Below are 19,504 nucleotides of genomic sequence, written 5' to 3'. Positions count from 1 at the left end.
AGTTTGAATATAATAAACTAAATAAAAGTGATACTTGTGTTGTCTGCAAGATGCCGGAGCTAAGAATGTGCAATCTATCTACCCCATGTTTACAAATAACCTGTCATGCAGTAACTATGACAGTTCATTGATAAATGCTACAGTACATCTGTATTGTTTTTGTTACTGAACATATAATAAATACAATAAAAACACTGTGCGTTCTGTTTGTCATAAGCAGTTAGTAGATTGCATTCATCTCAGTATGCCGCTTACCCTGTAGGATCTGCCAGAGAATGAACTGTTGCACCCTCCCTTGAATATCCGCGTAGTGGACTGCAGGGCGTTTGGCAGATACACACTGGTTGGGTCACACGCTGTGAGCTCCTTAAGGAAATTTATCTACCGCCCTCCTGATAAGAAATCACAGCAGTGGAACACAGCAGGTATTGAAGTTTGTATTGTATAGCAACATTTTTTTATCATAAATAACACAATAAACCAATAAAACACTTGCTTTGAATTAATACAAATAAAAAGACAAATCATTTCAGAGTTAGCTCCATAAATAAGTTGCTGAGAATTTCTTGCAGCATTGAGTGTAGCTGTGTCAGTTTCTGTTTACTTAAACTAGCAGTTTAATTTATACTTAAAGACACAGGGAAGTCAACATTAAACTGTCATGATTCAAATAGAGCATACACCTTTATAAAGCTTTCCATGTTACTTCTGTCATCAAATTTGCATTGTTCTCTTGGTGTTCTTTGTTGCCCTAGGTAGGCTGAAAGTAGCTTAGGAGCGTGCACATGTCTATAGTAGTCTACGGCAGCAGTGTTTATAACTATGTATAACACTGCTATATACAATGTTGCAAACACTGCTACAGATGGCCCCTTACTCTTTAACAAAGGATACCAAGAGAACTAAGCAACATTTGATAGTATAACTAATATAGAAAGTTGTTTAAAATGTCATGCTCTATCCAATCAATTTAAGTTTAATTTTGACTTTTTTGTCCCTTTAATGACATTTGGGAACGCTTCTATTTTTTAGAAGTGATGAGCAATATTTATTGTCCCAATGCAAACAGGGATCTTATTTGAAAGGAGATGCTGCTTGTGTCGACAACAGTAAGGATTATAGAAAATGCCTGCTTCCAAGAATAAGTCAGTTAGAGCTAAATGTACAAGCACTATAACGTTTTTAAGAATTGCCAGTTTAAATAAATGTATAAAATATAAATTGTTCTTAAAGGGACAGTCTGCACCTTGGTCATCTTAAAGTTTTAACTAAGATTAAGCTGCAAATAGCCTCCTGCACCTTTTCTATATAATGCAGCAAGAATGGTAAAAAAAAAAGTTATTGTAAAATGAATATTGTTTCTGGCCACTTTAAAATGGCTGCCAAGCTCAGCCCACTGATGACATCATGATCTGGGATGCATATGGTGTCCAATCACAAAAGGCTCACTAGTTGGATTTACCAGACTGTATGCTATTCTGCAGAGTGCATAGATGCAGCCCAGATCGTGACATCATCAGTGGGCGGAGCTTGACAGTCATTTCAAAGTGGACAGAAATAATATTAATTTTAAAATAATATTTTTCAATGTTCCTGCTGTATGATATAGAAAGGGGGCAGGAGGCTATTTTCTGCTTAATCTAAGGTAAGTTTTTGGGGCATATTTATCAATGTGCGAGCGGACATGATACGAAGTAGCATATCATGTCCACTGCACATCGATAAATGCAGACAGCATACGCTCTCAGCATTTATCATTGCACCAGCAGTTCTAGTGAGCTGTTGGTGCAATGCCGCCCCCTGCAGATTTGCGGCCAATCGGCCACTGGCAGGGGATGTCAATCAACCCGATCGTATTCGTTTGGGTTGATTTCTGTCCGCAGCCTCAGAGCAGGCGGAAAGGTTATGGAGCAGCGGTCTTTAGACCCCAGCTTCATAACTTCTGTTTCTGGCGAGCAGGGGCATCAAGCTTCATACGGAGCTGGATAAATATGCCCCTTTAAGTTAAATGTCTGTTTCAGGACATTACATAATTAATATACATATCCCTATAAGGTGATATACTACTTTGTGTTCTGCATGGAACTCTGTGCATTTCCTCTTCACATTTCTGCATTTTGCCATAGCTCTTACTAATTCACTTTGCATGATTTCTGCTAATCTCTCGCCTTGAGTCTGTCCTGTATTCTGTCCTTTCTGCCCTCTCTTTAGCTAAATTGTTGAACGGATATTTGGCACTGGCAAATGGAGGACCCTACTTTCGCCCCACAGGTGAAATAGTTGTCAATATGGAGCCGGAAGTTCCTATCAAGAAAATGGAAACAATGGTGAAGCTGGAAGCGGTGAGTATTGCTTAATGTTGTAAAATGTCAACCAAGATAAATGTAAAGTTAAATGAAAGATTAAGAAGGAAAATTAACTAACTTTAACCCAGATTACGAGTTTTGCACTAAACAGGGTGCAAAACTAACGGCAAAATTTGTGTTATTTCACTCTCTATAGCACTATTACGAGTTACTGAAAAGCCTCCTTGTGCGTGCGATATGGTGGCGTTAAGCTCCATACTGGACAAAATCCAAGGGCTGCTTTGACGTGCTTGTGCACGCTTTCCCCCATAGACATCAATGGGGAGAGAGTGTTAGAAATAAAACTAACACCTGAAGTGCGGAATGAAAAATCTCTGTAATGCAACCCCATTGATGTCTTTGGGGAAAAAAACACCCTAACATAAACCCCAAGTCTAAACACCCCTAATCTGCCGCTCCCAACATCGCCGACACTAATAAAAGTTATTAACCCCCAATTCTGCCGCTCCCCAACATCGCCAATACTATAATAAAGTTATTAACCCCCATTCCGCCGCTCCCCGACATCGCCACCACTATAATAAAGTTATTAACCCCTGAACCGCCGGCACCCACATCGCAAAACACTAAAACTATTAACCTTTAAATTAAAATTACAATATAACTATCTTTAAATAAATAAAAACTTACCAGTGAAATAAAAATAAACCTAACATTAAATTATAAATTAACCTAACATAACTATTCTAATAAAATAAAAAAATACTACTAATTAAAAAATCTAAATTACAAATTTAAAAAACCCTAACATTACGGGAAAAAAATAAAAATCTAAAATTACATAAAATAATAAACACTAAATTATGAAAAATAAAAAACACTAAGCTTACAAAAAATAATAAATTAAATTATCAAAAATAAAAGACTATTACACCTAATCTAATAGCCCTATAAAAATAAAAAAGCCCCTCCCCAAAATAAAAACATCCCCTAGCCTACAATAAACTACCAATAGCCTATAAAATGGCCTTTTGTAGAGCATTGCCCTAAGTTAAACAGCTCTTTTACCTGTAAAAAAAATACAAAGTCCCTCCAACAGTAAAACCCACCACCCAGCCAACCCCCCAAAATAAAAAACCTAACTCTAAAAATCCTAAACTACCCATTGCCCCTAAAGGGGCATTTGTATGGGCATTGCCCTTAAAAGGGCATTCAGCTCTTTTTTACTGCCCTTAAAAGGCATTCAGCTCTTTTCCAAGTGCCCATCCCTAATCTAAAAAAACATGTTTTAACAGCCAATAGGATTTCAGTAGCTCTCATCCTATTGGCTGTTTTGAACAGCCAATAGGATTTCAGAAGCTCTCATCCTATTGGCTGATTTGAATTTGAAGAATCAAATCAGCCAATAGGAATGCAAGGTGCGCCATTTTGAAAAGGCTACCTTGCATTCAACATCAGTGTATGGCGGTGACCATATGAAGAGGACACTCCACACAGGATGTCTTCGGATTCCAGGATAGCCGCTCCGCGCCGCCGGGATGAAAATAGAAGATGTCCCCGAGATGGATGAAGGTGTTGCCGCCTGGATGAAGACTTCTCACCGCCTAAATGGAGATGGATGTCTGGACTTCAGGAACCGTGAGTAGATATTCTGGGGTTAGTGTTAGTTTTTTTTTTATTTTTAAAATGGGTGTTTTTTCTTTAGATTAGGGATGGGCACTTGGAAAAGAGCTGAATGCCCTTTTAAGGGCAATGTCCATACAAATGCACCTTTAGGGGCAATGGGTAGTTTAGGATTTTTTAGAGTTAGTTTTTTTTATTTTAGGGGGTTGGTTGGGTGGTGAGTTTTACTGTTGGGGGGACTTTGTATTTTTTTACAGGTAAAAGAGCTGTTTAACTTAGGGAAATGCCCTACAAAAGGCCCTTTTAACAGTTATTGGTAGTCTATTGTAGGTTAGGGGGTGTTTTTATTTTGGGGGGATTTTTTTATATAGGGCTATTAGATTAGGTGTAATTGTTTTTATTTCTGATAATTTTGTTTAAGTTTTTTTGTAAGCTTAGTGTTTTTTATATTTCATAATTTAGTGTTTATTATTTTTTGTAATTTAAATTTTTTTTATTTTTTCCGTAATGTTAGGTTTTTTTAAATTTGTAATTTAGGTTTTTAATTGGTAGTATTTTTTTACTTTATTAGAATAGTTATGTTAGGTTAATTTATAGTTTAATGTTAGGTTTATTTTTATTTCACAGGTAAGTTTTTATTTATTTAAAGATAGTTATATTGTAATTTTAATTTAAAGTTAGGGGGGTGTTAGGTTTAGAGGATAATAGTTTAATTTAGTGTTTTGCGATGCGGGGGGGTCGGCGGGCTAGGGGTTAATAGGTTTATTTAGTGGCGGTGTTGTGGGAGGCCGGAGGTTTAGGAGTTAATAACTTTATTATAGTGTTGGCGATGTCGGGGGCGGTGGTTTAGGGGTTAATATAGTTAAATCCTGTTGGCAATGTGGGTGGGTGGCAGATTAGGGGTTAATAGGTTTATTTAATAGTCGCGATGTGGGTGGGTGGCAGATTAGGGGTCAATAGGTTTAATATAGTGTTTGCTATGTGGGAGGGTGGCGATTTAGGGGTTAATAGGTCATCTATGGGTGTTAGTGTACTTTGTAACAGTTTAGTTATGAGTTTTGTGAAACATTTTTTGCTCTCCCAGATGGCGGTATGGATCGTGTCAGTATAGGCTGTAAAGCAAGCATTTTAGCCGGACCGCACAACCTGTAATACCGGCGCTATGAAAATCCCACCGTAAAACGAATTTTTTTGGAGTGCGGAATGGACGTTGCATTACAGGCTAAAATGCTTGCGGTATAGAATTGCCATTTTTTTGTCTTAAAAGCCATACCGCAACACTTGTAATCTAGCCGTTTGACTTTTGTCAGCTAAAAAAAAAATTACTCATTTGAAATGAAAAATAAGTGTTTTTGCCTTGTCTTTTTTTTATACATTTATGGATTTTACGATTCTTCTGTGTTAATTGATCTTTTTTTTTTTTTATTGAGATTTGATAACATAAACAATATCAATACAGAGCCGTTACAATGGGAGCAAACACAAAGAAACATTTACAATCCAGATGATTTTTAAGAGTCAGGTCTTTTTTATGTTTTGTAATAGATACGTAAACTGATACGTTAGTGAAAAATCTCATTTTAGGTATATACTGTTATCTGTATACCATATACTATTTGTCATAGGGGGTAGTAATCAGATGTAGGTGCTTACAATTAAGAAGTAACATGAGAATAGAGTAGGTGGGAGAAGCACCTACATGTCTAAATGAGTGTTCACAGTATATGGGTATTAATGTAAACTCTGAGAGGGAAAAATCAACAGACAAAAGCTGCTTTAAGTTGGGTGGGGGGGAAGGGAGGGCGGATATATTAATGTGGCTTCTAATCAAACCCTTAAATATGGTATGGATGGAGAGGACACTGTGTTTATTTTTTGGGAGAGGGGTATAAACCCAACGGAATATGAGCGGGAAGTTGCGATAGGACCGGCTATAGGTAGGGAATGGGTGGTTAATAGTAGATATTTATGAGGGGGCCTAGTGTATCAGTAGGTATATCTATTAGTCTGATGAGAGATTATACTGAGGGAGTCGAGATGTGGGTATCATAAGAGAAGTGCATATTTCTACCAGTTATGCTGAAGGTTGATGTGAGGGCAGGAGGGTGTGTGGGGTTATAAGAACTATATTCTTGAGGGTGAAATGGTCTATTCGCAAGTGAGAGTTGTCCTCTATATGCATAATGAAAGGGCATTGGGGAAATCAACCTAGTATTGTGAATGGGGTGGGAATTGGGGTCTGAGCATTGTTAGCTAAATAAGTGTATGTGTATTAGGCCCTAGTTCTATGTCTTGAGTGCAATGGCACTGTAGGTGTCGGAGGAGGAAGGATTATGCTTTCTTATCAGCTATGCTGGAGGTTGGTGAGAGGAGAGGAGATCATATGGAGCTATATAGGCCATATGTTTGAGGGTAAGATAGGTCTAATTGTGATTGGAGGCTGTGTTACCTGCACATAATGAAAGAACATTGGGGTAACAACTAAGTGTGATGAGTAAAGTTAGGGCTAGGGTATGTAAGAGGATAATTAAGCTAGAGCGTACATATTAAACGGTAGTTCCCTGTCCTTCATCAAATGAGGATAGCTCTATATTGTGGTATCTATGCCTACTTTGTGGGGTGGCTGTCTGCTGTAGGGATCTATGCAGAAGTATTAAGAACTGTTCAGATATGTGGAGAGCTTAACTCCCAAGAATGAGATTCCTATTGAGGCTCTTAACAAAAGTGATGAGGCTTAAGTGGGGAATAGGGTTGGATGTAATTAATATCGGGTAGCCCAAGTCTTACCTTGTCACAGATAGTGAATTAAACAATAAACAAATAATGTTTTGCATTATACAAGGTACCGATAGGAGTCTCCTTAACAACCCGAGAGTTCTCCAGAATATAAAATTAGTGAAAACACAGAGATATAAATATGTAGAGCAATATACACATCGTGTTTGTAGAGTGTGAATATAGGTCCTTCTGTAGTAGTTCCGCCAGGCCCAGGGTCACAGACTCAACCAAAAAAAAGGTCTAAATATTAGCTGGCCAATGATACATGAAAGTAGGTGATGGTAAAATGGGGGATAATAAAGTGCACATACCAGGGGAGGACTAAAATGAATCTGGTCATACATTTGTAGCAATTGCAAAGAGGCTTAAATATATAAAAGAGGGCAGCAAGCTGCTTAGCTGATTACACATATCATCTGAGAGTAGTTAAATGTTGTAACTCTAATGAGGGAAATAACTATTTTCGGGAGCATTAACATTAGCATGATGCATGAATATTTCTGCACGGGAGTAATATAGAAATAAATTAACCCCTATATAGGGAAAAATAACTGGGTTATAGCATGTAGCATCAAAACCAAAGAATCAGAAGTACAAGTTGAGATAAATATCACAATATGACTGTAACATAGGTAGGGGACTACTGTTCTGTGACTGGAAATATACTAGCATTGGTATATGTCCTAGGATAAAGGTATGGTGGAGTACTTAGGGTATGTTCATGTATCCCTGGGTAATCAAGGATTAAACAAAATACCGGTTTGGATATAGACATAATCAATACAGCTTAAGTAGGACCTGTATTAGTTGTGATCTAAAATATTAAGGACAAGTGTATAGGGCTGTAAGTAACTGTGAGACAGGTGTGGACAGGATAAAGGCACCAATCCTCAAACTAACATATAAAAGCAATCCTGCCTCTTAGTGTTATAGTACGACCCAGGGTGAAGCTATATTTGACCTACCTAGGGTATTGTCATGCAGCTTTGAGTGGATTTAAATTAAATGTGATACAGCTAGGTAATCTGAGGAGAATTAGGACCTTATGTGAACTAGTAGAAAAGGCTAATTCAATTCAAATGTAACCGCTAAGTGTGCCACATACAGATTCAAACATACAGTCATCATATAAGTGGACTCTCGGTCATAAGTTAAGTACATTGTTTTCTGAAATGTCTTAAAGAAATATAAGTGTAGAGTAGTTCCCAACAAGAGATCAGCATGTGTGTATTAGCATGTAAAGAGAGTGGTTGTATCTGCTGCAGAACAAGGTAACTGCAGAGATATATTGTGTAATAGAGTTTAACCTATTCCCAGTCTTACATCTGAAATATATTCAATCCATAGTAGTAGAAATAGAGCTGAATCAGCTAGAGTTACTACTGTAAAGGTCATCAGGATAGACTGGGTCACAAACACCCTTAGCCGAGTAATAGTGGGACGGTGGTTGGTGAAAGGGGTTCCAAGGACCGTAAATCCTGAGACCTCCGGCTCCGACAGCTGCAAGTTGGACAAGGGGCCAAAAGGATAGATCAAAGTGTTAGTGTTTTCATCCAGGACTGTGTCTCTCATTGGAAACAGCCCGGTGGTCAGTGCGTCTGATGTGAGATGGTGTCGGATCTCTGAGGGGTCGGCCGCATCCCCCCACAGAGCCGTCAGTAACAAAGGACCTCCCGGGGGGCTGTGGTTACTTGTCATCAGTGCTGCCTGTGTGTCTGCAGGCCATATTATTGTCGGTGAGTGCTCCATCTTAGGTGAGTTTACTGCTGCCTGCATATCCTCTGGCACACCAGGGTCAAGACCTTCTGTGTTCAGATCAGAGTCCTCCACAACTTCCCCCCGGATTAGTTGCAAGAGATTACAAAAATTGTTGCTCATCTTCCGGTCCAGATCAATAAGAAGCTTGCATATAGCTGAAGTTAGTTCCTCCTCTATGATCCGCGCCATTCTTATACTTGTGCGCTCCAAAGATCAAGTTAGGCGGCTTTCGAGAGTGGCAATGGCAAGGACCGGCGCCTTATTCTATGTATGGGCCTCTAGTTAGTGCAGAGGTATGTCCGGGTGGGGTGAGGGCCTCTTGCGTGTCTAGGCTGAATTGTAATGCGCCATGTGGGTTAGCTGGTCAGCAGGAACTCTGGTAGAATAGTCAGCTGGATCCAGCGAGAGACGACAAGCCTCTAAACTCCTAGCATAGTGAGGAGTGTACAGAGATATTTAGAGGTAAGATTGGCTGTTGAAATATTAATTTAGTAGGAATTATTAGTTTGTGTACACGGAGCTTAGCAAAAGTGTGTCATCTCCATTTTGCGGCAAGCTCCACCCCCGTTTATTGGTCTTTTAAATGCACTTCCTTTGTTAGTCTATAGTAGTCGTGTAGGCTCTCTATCAAATCACAATGCTTATCCCCTATGATAAATATCCTGTGTAAGAAACCAGATAATATAATTGAAGGTGAGTTCATTTAAAACCCCATTTGTATCTTTATGTGATAATTAGCCCCTATGATTATTCCTACTACCTGATAGAGATTTAGGGCTGGATTACAAGTGTTGCGCTAACTTTTGCGCAAGTGATGTCAGCGTTTTTCGGGTTTTTTGCATGCGTTGAAAGGAGAGCTCATATTACAAGGGAAGTATAATGGGCAATTCAAATTAATTTATCAGCAAGTAAACGCTGGCACAATGTCATATTACTTATTTTTGGCTAAACTAATGTTACCTTAAGATTTATAGCGTAACTAAATCTCATTTGTAAATATTGTTATGGTCTGCAACACAAATGTCCTATAGCCTGTAAAGAATATATTACCAATAAGTGTTTTTCTCTATTACAGTTATATTTATCTTACGAAGGGTGGAAGTAGGCTATATGGTACTCTCAAGCTTATTTGTACTTTGTATATTTCAGTCTAATAGTGTTGCAGGATAGATGCAAGCGGCTTATTACTGCCTTAAAATTAATTGACCCATCTAATTTATAAAGTGTGATTATTTTATTTTACTTAAAGGAACAGTCAACTCCAAAATTTGTATTTTTTAAAAAGATAGACAATCCCTTTATTATCCATTCCCCAGTTTTGCACAGCCAACATGGTTATATTAATACACTTTTTACCTCTGTGATTACCTTGTATCTAAGCCTCTTTTGACAGCCCCCTAATCACATGACTTTTTATTTATTATCTATTGACTTGCATTTTAGCCAATTAGTGCAGTGTCATCCACAACCCACGGGCGTGAACACAATGTTATCTATATAACCCACATGAACTAGCAATCTCCTGTTGGGAAAACCTAATAAAAAAGCATGTGATAAGAGGCTTAGAAACAGGCAGAAATTTAGAGGTTTAAATGTTATAAATTATATTAATATAACAATGCTGGTTGTGCAAAGCTGGGGGATGGGTAGTAAAGGCGTTATCTATCTTTATAAACAATAACAATTTTGGTGTAGACTGTCCCTTTAAAATGCAGTGATTTGGAAGGATTATTAGCAGTCACTAATTGTATATAGTAGTTACCTTCAGAAATCTTTGAGATACCATTATATCTAATGACCATGGATTAATACCACATCCTAGGTCATTTAAAGGGACAGTAACCTCTTCCACCTCACATCCAACTTAATTTACCAATGAATAGAAATCCCTTCATCCAGCTTAGTTTCCTTGAGTTTATAGATGTTTCCATTTTTTAATTGTTGTAATAAAAGTTATATTTTAATTTAATTTTGCCTAGTTAACATTATTATATCTTTAGCCATTAGGAAATTGAGTGATTTGAGTTGGACACCAATATCAAACTTGTGCTGATACAAATCGTAAACACAAAAATAAACTGTTACACTCATATAAACACTGCCTGATAACATTTAGGGGCCTATTTATTAAAGGTCTTGCGGACCTGATCCGACAGTGTGGATCAGGGCCGCAAGACCTCGCTGAATGCGGAGAGCAATACGTTTTCCGCATTTAACATTGCACCAGCAGCTCACAAGAGCTGCTGGTGCAACGCCACCCCCTGCTGACTCGCGGCCAATCAGCCGCCAGCAGGGAGGTGTCAATCAACCCGATCGTACTCGATGGGGTTGATTTCCGGCGATTCCTGTCCGCCTCATCAGAGCAGGCGGACAGGGTTATGGAGCAGCGGTCTTTAGACCGCTGCTTCATAACTGGTGTTTCTGGCGAGTCTGAAGGCTCGCCAGAAACACGGGCCCACAAGCTCCATTCAGAGCTTGATAAATGGGCCCCTTAGTCTTAGAAATATTAATAAACAACATGTAGAGGGCTATAATATATATATCAACAAGTAGGGACTGCACTCGCTGGATTCAGTTCAAATAATAACTTATTTATTCAATAGTGACGTTTCAGGGTACGCAAACCCCTTCCTCAGACCAAAGGTACCCTGAAACGTCACCATTGAATAAATAGGTTATTATTTGAACTGAATCCAGCGAGTGCAGTCCCTACTTGTTGATACTTATTGAAATTTTGACTGAGCACCCTGGTTGCTTACTATTTATGAATTGTGAGTGCAGATACACAGTGGAAATATATATATATATATATATATATATATATAATTTTTGTTTCATTTCTTTAATCAGTATTATCTCTAGATTTTCACATAATTCTATTTTATTTCCCGTTGATATAGGTTCATTAATATGCGATATATCTTCTAATTTCTCAATTTCTGAAAAAAAGATCTAATCTCACAGCAAATAGATCCATTTCTGGATACAGAGGGTGGGATAAATGTAAAATATATGCAAAAAAGTATACCCAATAGAAGTAGTATGGCAACTCTTTAAGCGAGAGTTATCCTAAAATCTCACAATAAATAAAAATATCTAATGGTAAGAGTGCGCTAAAATCTTACTACACCTATAATTTGAACAATATAACTCGATAATCTATGAATACATTGGTTACAGTGTACTCACAAATCTTAGTAAGAATTAAAATAGATGGTATTTATTGTATAAAATATCAATGATAAAATGTATCACAATGTATAAGTATATCTAAACATTCATTCACACACATATATAATAATCAAGGTGTGAATGAACCGTAATAAACCTCTTGGTACTAGTTAATCTAAGGCGCACCTTATTAGATTAAATACAATAATAATGCGCATTCTATATAGTCAAACCTAAAAAGAGTATCCACAATAAATCTTCATAAAAAGATGATATACACTTTAAATTCACAATTTAAAAACAAACTAATTGCTTGCCAACGTGTATCGCAATGTTGCGGTGGTGACAAATATGTTTTTAGGACTGCCCCTTATGTAATAATTTAGTCCTTATTATAGTCCCAAGTCACTTTGGAAAGAGATTATATTTTTTGGAGCGAGGATTGTTTCTTAACTTGGTTCTTAGTTATATAGTTGGAGTTATAATGTATCAATGAACAATCAAATTCCAATAGACAATGATATCACAACAGACAATGGAGTCCTACTCACCGAAATCTGAAAGCTTTATAATGTGCTTTCTCCGACCTTACCTCGTCACACGTACCCTTCTTGTCAGTCTCAGCATTTACACTGCCACTTCCGGATTCGCTGACGTAGTGGTCACGTGTCTAGTGTTTAACCAATCGGGAGCTTGGATTAAACAATTTAAGAGATATTAAAAAAGAAACCATGGAAATTAAACATAAAAAAATGAATAGAGACATAAAAGATTATAAGCCTAAGGAAAATACTCAAGACATAGAACCAACTGACAATAGTTCTGTGGTCAAAAATAATACACAAGTAGATGACAGTAAGTGGCATATATTTTCTAAGAGAAGTAGTAAAAAATGGTTCATAATATAAATCAGAGATATGTAAGAGAAAATAATACAACAAATATAACACAAGATCATTATATTAACGATAGAAAACAAAATTTTCCAAATAGATATTACAATAGATATCAAAGACCTCATCAAGAGGAAACATCTGTCCAAAATAATAATAATAAAAATAATACATAGAACAAAAAAAGAAGAGTAAATAGAGAATATGGATATTAAGAATACCCTAAAAATTAACATAACGTCTATGAAAATAGAAATACAAATTCAAATAGAAATTGGGGGACATCAATTAATTACAATAATGAGGAATGGAGACCAAGGGAGCAAAATTGGAGATGGCCAACACACAATAGATATGAACAATTGAGGGAAGATAATACAAAAGAATGGAGACATGGTATTACAAAAAAAAACACCCCCAGTCAAGGTACTTCTATCTCTTTTTTAGAAGAGGACAGAAAACAAACAGAAAGATTAAAAATGAAAAAAAGAGAGAGAGAGGATGTAGAGGAGGAAAGAGGGGAAAAACAGAAAAGAACGAGCTAGATACACAAGGCATATTTAATTTGAGTGAAATAACTTTAACTAAAGACCAGTGTAAGATTCTACAGAAAGGTTTAACCTTTGCACACGCAAAAAAAATTAATACATTTAATACACTTATAAATGTTAACAGATTTATTCGAAATGCCACACTAAAAATATATTTTATAAAGAATCCTTTAGAAAGACAGACAGTAAGTAATACCAATAGTTTTCACCATACAGATTTAAAAAAATAAATCAACATTTTTTCCAATAAATGAAAAAGAAAGAAATATCAAAATGTTTGAAAGAGCAGTTAAAACAGATATCGAGGTAATGAATGTAGGAAAAATGAAATTCAATCTCTCAAGAACAGAGAATAAAACTCTAAAAGATTTACAGAACAATAAAAAAATAATAAAACAGGCAGATAAAGGGGATTGTGTTGCTAAATACAACTGATTATGTCAAAGAAGTAAATAGATTACTTAATGATAAGGACACATATATGAAGGTTAAAAATAATCCCATAAATAAACAAAAGAAAGAACTTACAGCCCTACTTAATAAGGCCTATAAAATAGGGATTGTTAATGGTAAAGAATATGATTATCTAATACATAAATATCCCAGAACACCAACTTTATATTACTTATTTATATTACTTACCCAAAATTCATAAATCCTTTACAATCCACCCCCCCCGGTAGACCTATTATTTCAGATATTCAATCCATAACATCCAACTTATCAGAATATGTTGACCATCTTTTACAGTCATATGTTGTAGGATTACCATCATACCTGAAAGATACATCCAAATTTTTAAGAATACTAAATTATGTTAAATGGAGTAAATATCTACTTCTAGTCACAATAGATGTTTGTTCATTATACACCAATATTAAGCATAACTTTGGACTTGAAGCTGTTGAATATTTTATAAAAAAAAGAAGGGGATATGCAAGTGCAACAAATAGATTTTCTATTAGAAAGCATTGAATTTATCCTAAATAATAATTATTTTAGTTTTGATGAACAATTTTACCTCCAAATTAAGGGAACGGCGATGGGCACCAAGTTCACTCCCAGCTATGCAAATTTATTTATGGGCTATATGGAAGAAAAGCTGATCCATGAATCTTTCTGGGAGTCGAACTTGGTGCTCTATCGCCGTTTCATCAACAATATTTTTATAGTTTGGAGGGGGGACTCAGAATTACTTGATCTATTTATAGAGGACATTGGTAATAATAAATATGGATTTAAAATTTCGAAAAAAAGAGGGTACAATCAAGATCAAATAAATAAAGCTAAACTAGATGCAAGATCAAAAGAAATTGGAATTCTGCTACAAAATAAAAGTAATAATCAGAAACTAATACAACCCACAAAAATGAAGGTAGATTGGATATACCATTCATAACAGATAACAACATCAATCGTAGAAAATTAAGAGGTATCCTCGATAAACATTGGCATCTATTACAACAAGATCCATATATAGGAGAATGGTTATCAGATAAACCCAAAATGGTCTATAGAAAAGTCCGAAATTTAAAAAATATTCTAGCACCAAGCACTTTTTCACGAAAAAAGAATAGTAAATATAATACAGATCTAACAGGTAACAAATTGGAAGTTTTTTGTCCATGCATTAATTGTAAATCATGCCAATTGAGTAAAAAAAACTAAAATTATCACTTCCACAGTCACAAAAAAGAATATAAAATTAAAGATTTGATAAGATGCTCTAACAATAATGTAGTTTACTTAATTCAGTGTCCCTGTTCTAAACAGTACTTAGGGGAGGCTTCCTGCCCATTAAAGGGACACTGAACCCAAATTTTTTCTTTCGGGATTCAGATAGAACATGACATTTTAAGCAACTTTCTAATTTACGCCTATTATCAAATTTTCTTCATTCTCTTGGTATCTTTAATTGAAATGCAAGAATTTAAGTTTAGATGCCGGCCCATTTTTGGTGAACAACCTGGGTTGTTCTTGCTGATTGGTGGATAAATTCATCCACCAATAAAAAAGTGCTGTCCAGAGGTCTGAACCAAACAAAAAGCTTATTTTTCAAATAAAGATAGCAAGAGAACGAAGAAAAAATGATAATAGGAGTAAATTAGAAAGTTGCTTAAAATTGCATGCTCTATCTGAATCACAAAATAAAAAAATTGAGTTCAGTGTCCCTTAAGGGACAGGATTAGGGAACACCTACTGAACATTGAGCACAGTTTTGAGGGTCACCTCCTTTCGAAGCACTTTAGAGAAACACATGCACAAAACACTAAAGCAGTAATTTTTAACCTTTTTTTTGCTGTGGCATACTTTTTTACATTAAAAAATCCTGTGGCACACCACCATCCCAAAATTTAAAAAAAATCACACATTGTAGCCTAATACAGCATATATATATACACATACACACAAACACACACATACTGTATGTATTGTGCTGTTATGCCATGCCTCCTACAAACTACCCCTGCACTGGGAGTAAAAAACAAGCAAAGTTTAAAAAATATGTCACACTGTTGTCAGTCTGCCGTGGCACACCTGAGGATCTCTCACGGCACACTAGTGTGCCACGGCACACTGGTTGAAAAACACTGCACTAAAGGATTCCAATATTGGGGTATTAAAAGAATGAGGTCTGATTGGAGGGGGGATATATAAATAATAAACTTTTAAGGGCCGAAGCAGAATTAATTTTTGACTTTAAAACACTATAACCATTTGGTCTTAATGCTGAATTAGATTTAAATACTTTTATTTAAATGAACTTGTTAGGAAATGCATGTAAATAATAATATATATGTTACCTCTAGATATCTAGCAATAACCCAGGTATTATAATGGTATATGGTCTTATATGTTTACATAATGCTTATTCATGTTTTAAAATAATTTAATGTCATCTACTAATATGATAAATATGTTTTGAAATAATGTGTCAATTAGTATTGAGAATACATTTAGGAAAGTGATTCGTAACTTAGAAATTTTTATAAACAAATATGTGCAAATTAGACTGCCCCTTTAAATAAAAAGGTATGATAAAACTGCCACTTTAATTAAGGACTATAAATCAGGAGGAAGTGCAATCACAGGTTCATCTTGAAAAAAGTTGTATAGCTGAAACATGTTGATGAATTGCCCTGTATTGCACTGAAAGAGAAAGGAATTTGCTGTTCAACAGTCACTAATCATCTGAAGTAAGAGGAGGATTCGATTCGTTTATACTGTTCTTTGTCTGGCAAGACACAAGGCTCATGTGCGCTCCGAGTGAAGTATTATTATTGTTTACTACATTATTTTAAAGGCTTCGACAAAGTAATTTGTAACAACTTGTATACAAGGTTTCCACTACCCAGGCCGATAAATCCGACCTCCCGATTGGTTAAACACCAGACACGTGACCACTACGTCAGCAAACCCGGAAATGGCAGTGTAAACGCCGAGACTGCCAAGAGGGGTATGTGTGAAGAGGTAAGGTCGGAGAAAGCACATTATAAAGCTTTCGGATTTTGGTGAGTAGGACTCCATTGTCTGTTGGGATATCATTGTCTATTGGAATACGATTGTTCATTGAAACATTATAACTCCAACTATATACGAGTTAAGAAACAAGTTAAGAAACAATCCTCACTCCAAAAAATATAATCTCTTTCCAAAGTGACTTGGGACTATAATAAGGACTAAATTATTACATAAGGGGCAGTCCTAAAAACATATTTGTCACCACAGCAACATTGCGATACACGTTGGCAATCAATTAGTTTGTTTTTAAATTGTGAATTTAAAGTGTATATCATCTTTTTATGAAGATTTATTGTGGATCCACCCTTTTTATGTTTGACTATATAGAATGTGCATTATTATTGTATTTAATCTAATAAGGTGCACCTTAGATTAACTAGTACCAAGAGGTTTATTAAGTTTCATTCACACCTTGATTTTTATATATACTTGTGAATGAATGTTCAGATATACATTGTGATACATTTTATCATTGATATTTTATACAATAAATACCATCTATTTTAATTCTTACTAAGATTTGTAAATACACTGTAACCAATTTATTCATAGATTATCGAGTTATATTCAAATTATAGGTGTAGTAAGCTTTTAGCGCACTCTTACCATTAGATATGGCAGCAATTCTAATGGGTTGTAATTAGGGTTGCCACCTCGGCCATGTTTTCCTGGACACTTATGAGTTACACATGCTTTAGGGTGTGCAGGGAGGAACATGTATTATGCTGTTCATCAGCACTATTCATTTGATGTCCAGAGGCTCAATACATGTTCCCCCTGCTCACCCTGCAGCATGTGTAATTTATAAGTGTCCAGGAAAACATGGTGAGGGTGGCACCATGAGCTGAACAGATGGGTCAGATTGTGGTTCCTATATCCATATGGCACAGCAATAATAAAAACAGTCTTGAAATGGAAAGGGTGGGCTGCAGTTACCAGTGTATCAGTGGACAGGGCGGCCGTGGTTACCAGTGTATCAGTGGGCAGGGCAGGCTGCAGTTTGGACACGGGGGCAGCGACTACCAGTGTACCAGTGGACAGGGTGGGGCGTGGTTATCAGTATATCAGTGGACAGGGGGCAGCGGCTACATTTACCAGTGTATCAGTGGACAGGGGAGCTGCGGTTACCAGTGTAACAGTGGGCAGGGGGGCTGCAGTTTCCAGTGTATCAGTGGACAGCGGTTACAAGTGTATCAGTGGACAGGGCAGGCTGCAAGGACCAGTCACTCAAGTGAGTTTGTAATGATACATCCAGTACAGTGTCTCCTGCCCGTTCTATATGAAGTTGGGCGGACAAGTTGTTCCCACCAAATGACCACTACAAAAAAAGACCACTACATCCCTTTAACTGCATTAGAAACATTTATTTTGGTAGCAGATAAGAACCATACACCCATCAAGTCTGCCCCAATTTCATATAAACTATAAGCTTAATTAGTTTGTAGAATAGTTTTATACTTATCTCAGGCATTCTTGAAGTTCCCCATGAGTTGTCATTACCATTTCTAATGGAAGTTTATTCCATGAAACATCTGCCCTTTCTGTTAAGAAGTGCTTCTTACACCTGCTAATTACACCTGAACCTACTACCCTTCAGCTTGAGATCATGACCCCTTGTTCTGGTGTTGCTGTATTTGTGAAAAATTCTGACAGCATCAGTTTTAATAAGTCCATCACTTGTCTCCTCTTCTCTCCTCTGAGCTATACATATTTATGTCTATGTAAGTTTTGTTGTTTAGACCATATACCATTTAATAGCCTTCCTTTCAACAGATTTCAGTTTATTTATATCCTTCTGGAGATATGGGAGCTGATTTATCAAGGGCCGACTGACCCCTGATGTTCCTGTTTCCGCACAAGCCTTCAGGCTCACAGGAAACATAAGTTAATAAGCAGCGGTCTTAAGACCTCTGCTCCTTAACTCGTCTGCCTGCTCTGAGGCTGTGGATATCAATCCGCCCGATCCTATACGATCAGGTTGATTGACACCCCCTGCTAGCGGCCAATCTGCAGGGGGCGGTATTGCACAAGCAGTTCACTAGAACTGCTTGTGCAATGTTAAATGCCAGAGCGTATGCTGTTGGCATTCAGCAGTCTGGCGGACATGACGCTACAGCATATCATGTCCGCCAGTCATTGGTAAATCGGCCTCCAGTACTGCACACAATACTCAGGGTGTATAAAGGTGTTTACCTTATTATCATAAATAATCACTGGTTGTACACAGATATATTATACACAGATGTATAATACAATCTCACTAATTATTTTTAAGTCATTTTAGTTGTTTTGTTTAATTCATATATCATTTTCCATGTGTGTTATGTGTTCCAAACTCAATTAAGCCTTTATGTTGACATTAATATTCATGTGTCACAATGTAACATTTATACCATTCTCTCATTATTGTTTGAAGTAAATGTGATTTTTGTCTCCATTTTGTTTCATTTCTGTGTGGCAGAATTCTGATGCTGTTGTTAAAGTAGATATGGTAAGTTGCTGTTTATACATCACAGTGCACTTTCACAAGTAATTAACTGTAATGCTTTATTTCAGAAATGTAAAATCTTTCTATTTTACTGTTCACTTTTAAAGCTTTTGTAAAAGTAGCAGTATTCACCAGTGGCACGTCTAATGCATGTGATTAGAAATATAGCATTACACAGGCACTGCTGTCCTTATGACAGAAGCCGTATGAAGAACATCGCCCTATGGCTAAAAGAGAAAATAATATTTTTTTGTTCCTAAGAGAAGGGAAAGTCATTGGTAAATATTATACTATATATTGCTACATCTGTTATTAGAAAAACAGAAGTCCATACACCACAGCAAAATTTGCGAAATGCGTATTGGTAATGTTATAACTATCTGGTATAACAGATACCAAATCTCCTGTAACCTT

At 36.5% G+C, this 19,504-nt stretch overlaps 1 protein-coding gene across 1 annotated transcript in view; it reads left to right on the top strand.

The window, feature by feature from the left end:
• Nucleotides 1-19,504, top strand: part of OTOF (otoferlin) — a 742,062-nt gene that overhangs the window by 616,419 nt on the left and 106,139 nt on the right. The window contains exons 29-31 of the mRNA XM_053709494.1: nt 263-425; nt 2,272-2,342; nt 19,064-19,093. Coding sequence (XP_053565469.1) covers nt 263-425; nt 2,272-2,342; nt 19,064-19,093 — 264 coding nt within the window. The remainder of the gene's footprint in view (nt 1-262; nt 426-2,271; nt 2,343-19,063; nt 19,094-19,504) is intronic.

Source organism: Bombina bombina, chromosome 4 (genome assembly GCF_027579735.1).
Source record: "Bombina bombina isolate aBomBom1 chromosome 4, aBomBom1.pri, whole genome shotgun sequence".
Lineage (NCBI taxonomy): Eukaryota > Metazoa > Chordata > Amphibia > Anura > Bombinatoridae > Bombina > Bombina bombina.
The sequence above is the reverse complement of the archived record's forward strand: the minus strand, read 5'-3'. Positions and strand labels throughout refer to the sequence as shown.